The 12,500-nt window shown below is 42.0% G+C and overlaps 1 protein-coding gene across 1 annotated transcript; it reads right to left on the bottom strand.

Moving 5' to 3' along the window:
- Nucleotides 1-6,742: 6,742 nt before the first annotated feature.
- On the bottom strand, nt 6,743-11,426 carry LOC138368340 (uncharacterized protein DDB_G0290301-like). Its single transcript, XM_069330867.1, has 3 exons — nt 11,384-11,426; nt 9,773-10,459; nt 6,743-6,798 (listed from the first exon to the last, which is right to left on the bottom strand). The coding sequence occupies exons 1-3, from the start codon at nt 11,424-11,426 to the stop codon at nt 6,743-6,745; spliced, it is 786 nt and encodes a 261-aa protein (XP_069186968.1).
- Between the last annotated feature and the right edge of the window lie 1,074 nt (nt 11,427-12,500).

The following is a 12,500-nucleotide window of genomic DNA, read 5'->3' as shown; positions in this document are numbered from 1 at the left end:
GGGGCTGCAGAAGGCTTATTGGCCCATACGAGGCATCTCCTATCCAAACACAAAGATTAATCCAGTGTAATTGGCCTGTTATGTTGGACATTGTCTTCTGTGTTGGCATCGATATGTTCTTGTCTTGTCCTTACTAGACAAGAACATATCGATGCCAACACAGAAGACAATGTCCAACATAACAGGCCAATTACACTGGATTAATCTTTGTGTTTGGATAGGAGATGCCTCGTATGGGCCAATAAGCCTTCTGCAGCCCCTATGTTTATCCCTTATGTATCCCCCCATGTTTTTCACCTTCATTGTATTATCACCTGACCTAATGCGGGTATAAAATCAACTAGTATTGTAAGATCTGTTCACTTGAGAATGAACCATGGAGGTTCGAAACGTCGTGCAAATTATACAAATAAGTGTAATACACTCTATAGTAAATCACTTCTTTTCTTCACCTTAAAAGTACGAAAATGAGTTTTGGAGAACTCCTATTCCAATTAAGCCCTGATGCTAAGAAAATAGTTAGAGGGATAGAAGCCCTAAACCAAAAAATAATAAATACAGAATATGCGGTCATATTCAATGAAACATATATATATATATATATATATATATATATATATATATATATATATATATATATATATATATCATGTGTATATATGTCTCATGTGGATATATATATATATATATATATATATATATATATATATATATATATATATATATATATATATATATATATATCATGTGGTTTTGTCATTGTTCTTGTTCTTCTTTGTGCTATTTGTTTGTTCTTGCTTTTGCTGTGTTAATCACTTTCTTATTTTCCTTCTATAATTACTTTGCTTCGTTTTTGTTCATGGTTTTGCTTTTTTTATTCATTTTTTTTGTTGACATGTTTATATTATTATTATTATTAATTATTGTACCGGTAACAACGCTGACTGTACCCGTATTTAAGCTAACTGTACCGTATCAAAGCAAACTTTATATTTAATACAGTTAACTGTAACTGTAATATAGCTCAGTGTACCTGTAATATAGCTCATTGTACCTGTAATATAGCTCATTGTACCTGTAATATAGCTCATTGTACCTGTAATATAGCTCATTGTACCTGTAATATAGCTCATTGTACCTGTAATATAGCTCACTTCACCTGTAATATGGCTCATTGTACCTGTAATATAGCTCATTGTACCTGTAATATGGCTCATTGTACCTGTAATATAGCTCATTGTACCTGTAATATAGCTCATTGTACCTGTAATACAGCTCAGTGTACCTGTAATATAGCTCATTGTACCTGTAATATAGCTCATTGTACCTGTAATATAGCTCATTGTACCTGTAATACAGCTCAGTGTACCTGTAATATAGCTCATTGTACCTGTAATGTGGCTCATTGTACCTGTAATATAGCTCACTTCACCTGTAATATGGCTCATTGTACCTGTAATATAGCTCACTTCACCTGTAATATAGCTCATTGTACCTGTAATATAGCTCATTGTACCTGTAATATGGATCATTGTACCTGTAATATGGCTCATTGTACCTGTAATATAGCTCATATCACCTGCAATATGGATCATTGTACCTGTAATATGGCTCATTGTACCTGTAATATAGCTCATTCCTACACTTTCAATTCCATCACAAAATTCAACTACAAAAATTATTTTCAAAGTAATACAAAATTAACAAAAGTTAAAAGACTTTAATCTTTTCTTGATTTCCGGAGTTGGATGACAACATGAGAACTCCAGAACGTTGTTTTTCCTTCAGGACTTTTTATTAATATTTCTATTTTTAATGATTTTTGTTTAGCTGTCATTGAATTTTTAGTTTTTCTTGTCCAGTCTGTCTCTTTTGCTTTGATTTTACATGTGTCTTTTCACACTATTTTGTGTCTCAATGGCTCTGTCTCTGTCTGTCTTGTCTGTCTGTTTCTCTCTGTCTCTCTCTCTCTCTCTCTGTCTCTCTCTCTCTCTCTCTCTCTCTCTCTCTCTCTCTCTCTCTCTCTCTCTCTCTCTCTCTCTCTCTCTCTCTCTCTCTCTCTCTCACACACAAGAGGGAGAGCAGCGCCACCACTTAACTGTCCCTACTATTTCCTAGGTCAATTATTTCTGGTCGTTATTGCCTCTGCAGTGCTGCATGTTGCGATGTTGAAACACCCACACACACACACACACACACACACACACACACACACACACACACACACACACACACACACACACACACACACACACACACACACACACACAAACACACACATATGGACATCGCGGCTGAGTGGATAGTGCTCGGGGGTTGTAGTCCTAATGGCCCCGGTTCGATTCCTGGCGGAGGTGGAAGCAAATGGGCAGAGTTTCTTTCACGCTAATGCACCTGTTTATCTAGCAGTAAATAGGTACCTGGGAGTTAAGACAGCTACAATGGGCATCTTCCTGTGTGTGTGTGTGTGTGTGTGTGTGTGTGTGTGTGTGTGTGTGTGTGTGTGTGTGTGTACTCACAGAGTTATCAACCCAGTCAATATCTACCCCAGTCACTTGATAATTTTGAATGTGGTAATCATGTCTCCTCTAACTCTTCTGTCTTCCAGCGACGTGAGGTTCAATTCATGTAGCCTTTTCTCGGAACTCACAGCTCGTAGTTTTGGGACTTGGTCTGGTGTCATATCTGTACTTTCAACTTCGTCTTGTGGTTGACAATATATGGATTCCATGCTGGAGCTGCAAACTCCGGTATTGGTCTGACATATGTGAAGTACAAGGTTCTGAATGATTCCTGACACAAGTTTCTTAAAGGCCGTTCTAAAGTAGGCCAACCTTACAGATGCCGCTGATGATTTCCTGTATTATGTGGGCTTCAGGGGACATGTCTGGCGTGATATCAACTCCCAGATCTTCCTCTCTTCGTGATTCCTGAAGGATATCATCTCCCTGCTGGTACTTTGTATTTGGCCTCCTGCTCCCTACACCAATCTTCAGCACTTTACATTTGCTTGAGTTAAACTCTAGTAGCCATTTATTGTACCATTCCACCAGCTTGTCCAGGTCATCCTGTAGTCCTCTTGCTGTCCTCCTCTGTCTTAATCCTTCTCGTAATTTTGGCATCATTAGCTAACATTGAGAGGAATGATTCTATACCCTCTGGAAGATCATTTACGCATATAAGAAACAGGATAGGTCCGAGTACAGAGCCCTGTGGGACTCCACTGGTGACATCAGGCAAGTCTGAGGTCTCACCCCCTCACAGTAACTCTATGTTTCCTGTAGTTTAGGTACTCCCTTCACTTTTATCCGGCCAGGGGGTATGTTTACCTGTGCTGCTAAATGGAAAATGTTCCTATCTCTAATTAGCGGTCTTTTTCTAACCGCTAATGAACAATAAAACAATCATCACTTGGAGCACAGCACAATCCAGTTCGAAAATATCCTCAGGAACAATCGGGGAGACATTTGACAAGCCGCCGGCTTTGTTGTCCCTGGCGAAGCCACTGGAGACTTGGTGACCCCTCAGGTAAATTTATGGCTTATACAATCGTTCTTACCTGTGGCCTGGCTTCCACCCTCGCCTTATATACAATATACAAATATACTACGACATAAAAAAATGTACTTCGCAAAATTCTCTAAATTAAAATCGAATTACTGCATTTATTATACTCAAGAAAACGTAGATTATAATTAGCTTGCAATTATATAATTATGATCAATTATTTTCTCTCGCCTAAGCAGCAGTAAGAAAGGGGAGGCGAGGAAGGGGGGATTATACAGTGGGAAGAGAAGGGGTGAAATTTGGCAAGAGGGGGGACGAATGATAAAGATATCTACTTACTAGATATCTTTATATCTAGATATGAATGATATCTACTTACTCCTGGAGCTGAAGATACTGCTTATATAACACTGTTTTCATGCTTTTCCACACACACACACACACACACACACACACACACACACACACACACACACACACACACACACACACACACACACACACACACGCACACACACACACACACAAGTAGAACGCTCTCAAGTAAAAAAAAAAATGGTCCCAGAGATATGCAACGAGATTTTAACCTTACCACGCTGTAAGAAAACACTAACAAGGATGGGGGGGACATGGTAACGACGTATAAGATTCTAAGTGTGTCGTTAGTGTGATAGTGATAGGAACTAGAGATTTAACAAGTGGCATGGGTTAGAAGGGACAGCAGTAGACTCTCGCTCAATTGATAAAAAAAAACTTTTTTATCAATTGATAACAACTCAATTGATAAAAACAACTGATAGGAAATATGAATAGAAGTACGAAGGAAAGTGTAGTATTAAATATATATATATATATATATATATATATATATATATATATATATATATATATATATATATATATATATATATATATATATATATATATATATATATATATACACACATACCAAAAGAATAGGGGTGGTAGGAGAAGACAATATCAAAGTGTTCAGTGAGGATCCACAAGGTCTTCTCTGAGTACTCTTTATTTTCTTTTCCGAGGCTATGGGTCCCTACACTTGCACAAGAGATGGTTACCCCTTTTAGGTATAAATATACAAATATTTTTTTTTTTAAATTGTTAAATTGAAAATATTTTTTCAATTTATATTTCTTTAATATGAAATATATTGGAGCCAGTTTAAGGTTGATGGACAAAATTTTGGGTAAAAATAATTTCGAAAACATTAGTGGATAAAAACAAACAAAACTTAATTAAATTGTAACAAAATTTTGTAAATATTTTGTTTTCGAAAGTGGAAGGTTATTAATGGCGCCAGTAATTATGAAGGATATTATAATTTAAAGAACCTCTGTAATACGATTCAGTAGTGTCAAACAATTAAGAGGCAATTAAAAAATGGTTTTAATAAAACCCAGCAAATTACACCATTTCATAAACACCTGAACTAAAGATGTCATGATATATCAGGATAATGATGATATTACGTCATTAATGACTGAACTTGTTAAACACTGTTATGTGACACAATACTCAACAGGAATGGTCGACTCACTCATTACAATAACCAACTAGGCATTGAAGTTCGTTGAAAGCTGACTAGTAACTACTACTGACTAATAACTACTAATTTTTACCCTGTCGTAGCTCAGTCGATTAAGGCAGTGTCTGGGATGCTCCCGGACGCAGGTTCGAATCCTCGTCACGGCCCTTGTGGATTTGTTCATCTGACTAGTAACTAATTAAGACAATACAACTAGGCAACGCAACACTGTACATGCAGACTAATAACGTTTAGCGATTGGCTCCCAAGTGCCTGATGTGAGTGCTGGTTCACCACAGCTCCCACACTCAACTCACAAGTCAATCTCACACCTATGAGAAGGATACCTTAGTCCGTCAGTACGCATTTTTCTCATCGACCGTCGAGAGTAACTAGCTCTTCACTGCTGTAACTTATTTAGCTGAATGGATTTTAGGGTTTACGAACCCAATGCATGTAACATGTTCCACTACCGTACGCACGGTGGGTATGGAGTCCACTACCAGTCGCAGAATTAGTATGGGTTCCACTACCACTTCCAGGAAGGGTTTGGGGGTCCACTACCACTCCCAGGATGAATTTGGGGGTTTTCACTGCCTTTCACAGGAGAAGAATCGGGTACATAATAACCTAAAATGGTCAAAAGTTCATAATTCTTGCAGATTTGTTGCGTTTTCCGAATGTGCTATATCAGTTCGACATTGCATATTACGCCCCCTGGAGCCAATGAGACCAGAGACATCTTCGACTCCATTGTGACAGCAGTTTTATAGATTCCTGGTGAGCGTGTTGTAATTCTCAGACGTGATAACGAGTCGAATGCCAATCGCTCGATCATACCAACTCCGGCTTAGAGTTGAATAAGAAAAATGATGAATTTTAAGTGGCACCTGCCGGAGACATGCTGATTGTAGTGAGGCGTCTCTACTTCGAACGCGTTCCACGTTTTTCTCCTGCGCGTGCGTATGGTGGTGTGATGGGCGCAGTCCTCGTCGACGCCCCTGGCGCTCTCTCAGTCCTCGTCGACGCCCCTGGCGCTCTCTCAGTCCTCGTCGACGCCCCTGGCGCTCTCTCAGTGCTCGTCGACGCCCCTGGCGCTCTCTCAGTCCTCGTCGTCGCCCCTGGCGCTCTCTCAGTCCTCGTCGACGCCCCTGGCGCTCTCTCAGTCCTCGTCGACGCCCCTGGCGCTCTCTCAGTGCTCATCCTGGCTCTTGGCTACGCAAGTGATGCTCAAACACATTCTCATATGGTGGCACTGATATACCCATACATTTCCCAACAGCAATACATATACATATGAAAGCATACATATACACACTATACTATACACTATATATACGAGCAAAATAGTAACAGGAATTGATAAAATCGATAGGGAAGATTTCCTGAGACCTGGAACTTTAAGAACAAGAGGTCATAGATATAAACTAGCTAAACACAGATGCCGAAGAAATATAAGAAAATTCACTTTCGCAAGCAGAGTGGTAGACGGTTGGAACAAGTTAGGTGAGAAGGTGGTGGAGGCCAAGACCGTCAGTAGTTTCAAAGTGTTATATGACAAAGAGTGCTGGGAAGACGGGACACCACGAGCGTAGCTCTCATCCTGTAACTACACTTAGGTAATTACATACACACACATACACAAGCTCGAAAGAAAATTGACAAAATAGATGTTGTTTGAAGCTAAGACTAGTAGGACGCCGAGGCAACTTTATCGGCGTTAAAGTTGCCAATAAGTGGAATGGCTTAAACAAGGAAGTTGTTTAAGCTAACACAATACACAATTTAAAATGTAATTAGGATCAGAAAATCGTGGTAAGTGAGCCGCTGCATCACACTAAGCGTGCTTAACAGGCGGGGGGCGAGGAGTTGAAACTCGACCACGCAAGAACATCTAGGTGATTACCTATAGGTGACTACCACACGGACGTTGCAACCACACTGAATCTGTCTTCTGATACACGCATTAGCCAGATAACTTAATTGCAGATGCAACATTAACTCAACTGAAGGCAGAGTTGAGACATCTGAACAATACGTATTATGATTTCTGTATTCTGTGTGTGTCGGACTTATCCTGAAATATGCAGCCCCAACGCAGAGTCCATATCTTGTCAAATACAAAATAACGCTGAAAAATATCCAGGGGAAAGCCACTAGAATAGTCCCGGAGCTGAAAGTCATGAGCTACGAGGAAAGGTATAAGAACTTCGCAACTCTGAACACTGGCCAATGGGGAGGGGGGGGGGGTATTGAGCTTTTGGCTTCAACATCCCTCTCCTTCCCATTACTTTAGAACCCCCTTCCCACCCATCCCTTCCTCCTGTAGCACCCGGCCCCCTCCTTAATTTCCACACCCACTATCTCTCAGTCCCCCCCCTTCCCGTCTCATCCCCCTCTTTTTCCTCAACTGTCCTCAGAGACCCCCACATCCGTTCCATTCCCCGTCCCCATCCTATCCTCATGGCTCAGAGACCGTCCTCAACCCCTCTTCCACCAGGACATAATATCTTACAAGGAAGCCAGCTCTTCCCGCCAGAAGAAGACACGTTCCCCAAGCCCCCAACTCCGTCGGCGTCAGCATTATCACAAGGTGCAGACTCCTCTCCTGGAGTCACTATTGCCTCGACTCAATGGCACAGAGAAAATCGCTGACAGACGGCTTCTGTGGAATGTTCCGCGGGCTGCAGGGGGGATGGGCGGGTTGGGTGGTGGGGGGTTGAGGAAAGGGGGGGGGGGAAGGCAGGGGTGAATGGGGATGGTTGGGTGAGGGGGAAGGGGACATTAGGGGTGAAGGGGAATGGGCCAGAAGCCGCAACTAGAGTTGTAATAGAGTTAGGAATGGGATTTGTTGCTATACATGTGTTATCCGGTAGGGAGGGAGGTTGAGGGAGCCGGTCGGCCGAGCGGACAGCACGCCGGACTTGTGATCCTGTGGTCCTGGGTTCGATCCCAGGCGCCGGCGAGAAATAATGGGCAGAGTTTCTTTCACCCTATGCCCCTGTTACCTAGCAGTAAAATAGGTACCTGGGTGTTAGTCAGCTGTCACCTGCTGCTTCCTGGGGGTGGAGGCCTGGTCGAGGACCGGGACGCGGGGACACTAAAAGCCCCGAAATCATCTCAAATCATCATCTCAAGATATATCAGTAAGATTTAGGTTATCTTGTCCTTGTAAGCTAAGTCAGGGACAATTAGGCAGGATTTCTTTCGCCTAGCGCTTCCGCTCACCTAGTAGTGCCTAGGTGCCTGGGATCAGGGATGTCTTAACAGCATTTCAGACCTTGGGCAAAGCAGGGCACTGGGACCCGTACCCTGATGATGGGCACCGGGGCCCATACCCAGGTGACTGGAGCCGCCCGTCCGCTAAAGTTCAGGATTACCTCAGGTAGTTATGCATAAATTATTTGTAAATTTAATTTGAAAAAGGATTTGAACCCAGGACTTTCCAGCGAGAATGGAGTAATTACCTACTCTGCCAATAGCTCTCTCGTGAACAGTAAGGCAGCAGGGGCCCCCTAGATTAGTGGGGCCCCAAAATTAGTGGGGGCCCCCTAGTCAACTGCCAAGTGTGGCCATGCTTTCAGACGGCACTGCCTGGGAGTCAGAGAGCTGTTGTGGGGTGGGAGCTATCCTTAGGATATGTGTGAGAGAGAGAGAGAGAGAGAGAGAGAGAGAGAGAGAGAGAGAGAGAGAGAGAGAGAGAGAGAGAGAGAGAGAGAGAGAGAGAGAGAGAGAGAGAGAGAGAGATAAATATGTAGGAGTAATGATAGAGAAAATAGGTCGGGAGTCAACGCAATTAGCAACTGAGGGTTAGAAAAGAGAGGTCTAGGTGCTAACAGTACAATCCTGCTGGTACAAATAGGTGAATACAGACACATACACACATCCTACAGGCACCTAAAGTGCCGCACACCACAGCCAACCTCCTCCTTCCCGTGTCGACACCCTGTGGCACTCCTCATACCCCCACTCCTTCCCCCAGAACCCCCCCCCCCTCCCCTCCCCCGTGTGGCACCGTTATATTGAACAGCCTGAATCTTTTCTCGTGATTTTGCAAAATCCCGCAAATTACCTACTCACAAATCATCGGGAACTACCACAAAGCAGAGGGAATTATTAATGTTATTAGACTCTGGCCCACCGGCGTATGTAATGACCTAATTACTTGCACCTGTAGTAATTATCCTCCTGTATAGTGTAATGGACCAAGGTGTTGCAAAGTGGTGAGTTCTTCCTGCGTGTTTTATGCACGAATATAAATATGTATCGTGTTTATGTAGGTAAATATGCATCTCTCCAGCGCATACAAGTGAGCCCTTTCTCGCTCCATTCCTTCTACCTGCCATCCATCCTTCTATCCTTCCTTCGACTCATCCTACACCCCCCCCCCCCCTATCCCATCTTTCTCAGTCTCTTCCACCCCCTCCCACTTCCCCTACTTGCTCAAGTTCCCCCACCACCTACTCAAAACCTTCCCCCCCCTACCTACTCCTGCCTAATAAGTTCCAATCCCCCCCCCCCCCATTTACCCAAGCCCCCCCCCCCTCCCTCCCTCCTCCCTAAACGCACCCATGCCATAAAACTCAACGCTCGCTCCTCCTTTCTATCGGAACCAATTAATTACAAGATCGGTAAGGGCGAGAGTGTGGCCTGAAGATGCGGAGAAATGGCCCTTATTGATCCACTGCGTCTATTATAAGGTTCGCTTCCTTGACTGACCTGTAGAGGGAATAGGAACTTTGCAGCTTTTCCAAGTTTGGGTGTTTTGGGCCCTTTTCTTTTGAGGAAGTTTGGGATGCTTTTGGCCCTTTTCTTTGAGGAAGTTTGGGTGTATTTGGCCCTTTTCTTTGAGGAAGTTTGGGTGTTTTTGGCCCTTTTCTTTGAGGAAATGTGACTGTTTTTGGTCCTTTTCTTTGAGGATGTTTGGGTGTTTTTGGCCCTTTTCTTTGAGAAAGTTTGGGTGCTTTTGGACCTTTTCTTTGAGGAAGTTGGATTGTTTTTGGCCCTTTTCTTTGAGGAAATGTGACTGTTTTTGGTCCTTTTCTTTGAGGAAGTTTGGGTGTTTTTGGCCCTTTTCTTTGAGGAAATGTGACTGTTTTTGGTCCTTTTCTTTGAGGATGTTTGGGTGTTTTTGGCCCTTTTCTTTGAGAAAGTTTGGGTGCTTTTGGACCTTTTCTTTGAGGAAGTTGGATTGTTTTTGGCCCTTTTCTTTGAGGAAATGTGACTGTTTTTGGTCCTTTTCTTTGAGGAAGTTTGGGTGTTTTTGGTCCTTTTCTTTGAGGAAGTTTGGGTGCTTTTGGACCTTTTCTTTGAGAAAGTTTGGGTGCTTTTGGCCCTTTTCTTTGTTGAAGTTTGGGTGTTTTAGGCCCTTTTCTTTGTTGAAGTTTGGGTGTTTTTGGCCCTTTTCTTTGAGGAAATGTGACTGTTTTTGGTCCTTTTCTTTGAGGATGTAGTGAGGACGAGTTGTGAAGGGGGGGGGGGAGAGAGAAAGGGCAGTAGGTAATGAGAAGGTTTGATGAAAGGGGTGATGTTGAAAGAGAATTGGAGGAGTTCAATTCAATTCAAACTTCAAACTCCATGAAGTTTGTCAATGTTTAAAAGCCCCATTTTTTTTTAAACCACGTAAGTTCTTTGGGTCAAATAATTAATGCTGAGGATGATGCAAGTTTAACGTGTGATAATTGTGATAACAATCTTGATTCTGGCAATACTGCAACTCAAATCATTATCATACGGTAACATTTACAATTAAAACAATCATACCTATATACATGATGATAGCCATTCCCCCAGAGTATTAAACCAGGATATACAACAAGATAGCCAGTATAAACAATACTAGATCATGACAGAATAATAAGTATATTTAGATATACTTATATACTTATATATTTACATATCCTTTATACACCACACCAACAAAAAATATATATTAAAATTCAGATTACAGCTTTCCTATTAAAGCAAAAATGATAAGGAAAGTATCATCGCATTATGAATTCTATTAAGACAAGACGCAAATTTAAGTCCACCTGCTTGAGGTGAACTATCTTGCTGATCAGATATGTAAATCGTTTTAACACATGCAACCATCACTCAGAATCATCAGGATATATCCACTTGATATATCCACCTGATATATCCACCAGATATATGCTGTTCGTCTGACCGACAAGGCATTGCTTGAAATTCACACACCTGTGTTTCCAACCTTTTCCCTCTCTCACCTTTCCTACCTTTCCTTTCCCTTTCCCTTTCCTACCTTTTCCCTCTCTCACCTTTCCTACCTTTCCTTTCCCTTTCCCTTTCCTACCTTTTCCCTCCTCTCACCCATCAGCATGAGCACCAATTTTGACATACGAATTACATGCATTTTAGAATAGCATCGAATTCAATTTTTGTTCGAGTTTATTTTCACACCTCCAGGTCTTGAAGACACGGTTTAAGACGGTCGTTTAGATAACATCAGCGATCTCCATAAAAGTGTTGACGTTATCAGGGCCATTGTGACAGCTGGTGGGTCCTGCGTTAGTCTTTTGTTGTTCAGCAAAAATAGCGATCCAGGTGATTCCTCAACATCTCAAGTGATTCCTATCATTATCCAAGGTAATCCCCAGCATCATACCTCATTTATAACTCATTATAGCCATGCATACATGCATTATTATTGCAAGTTACATATCATAATGTCAATCCTTAATGCCACGATCTGTTAATGAGGTTCTTCCGGCTATTAGGAAGCTAACTAGCAATTCTTGGCTATTAGCCTTGAGTTGTATGTCGTATCACACATGGTCTAACTACTGTATATATTCTTTAATGTCTCTTATCGTTATCACTGACCGCATTTGCATTTAGTTCATCTCAATGACAAGGTCTTTGGCAAGGTATAATTAAAGAGAATGTGTTTAAATTGTGATGAATTAGTCCGTGTTCAATTGAAATGCAATTTGCTCGACTTGTGATTCTGAATAGATAACTAAGATATTGTTACGTTATCTGACAGCCATTGAGCTTCTTGGAACAATGTTTACTTAGCTGCCGACCAATCAGAGCAACGATACAGGATAGGACTCTAATGTTTACCTTGTGGTGGCTGCTGATTGGTTGACTCAACGTGCGATAGAGCTCAGTGTGTCCAATTGTATCTAAGGTACGTTCAATATTTGTTATCAAACAAACGCCGGAAGAGATACTCTTACAGTAGGTAGGAACAGTTATTTAATGTCTGTCTGTCTGTCTGTCTGTCTGTCTGTCTGTCTGTCTGTCTGTCTGTCTGTCTGTCTGTCTGTCTGTCTGTCTTTCAGGATTACTGTTCATTACTGTGTGTGTGTGTGTGTGTGTGTGTGTGTGTGTGTGTGTGTGTGTGTGTGTGTGTGTGTGTGTGTGTGTGTACTCACCTAGTTGTGTTTGCGGGGGTTGAGCTTCGGCTCTTTGGTCCCGCCTC

This window comes from Procambarus clarkii, chromosome 25 (assembly GCF_040958095.1).
Source record: "Procambarus clarkii isolate CNS0578487 chromosome 25, FALCON_Pclarkii_2.0, whole genome shotgun sequence".
Taxonomy (NCBI): domain Eukaryota; kingdom Metazoa; phylum Arthropoda; class Malacostraca; order Decapoda; family Cambaridae; genus Procambarus; species Procambarus clarkii.
This window is presented reverse-complemented; position numbering and strand designations above follow the sequence as displayed.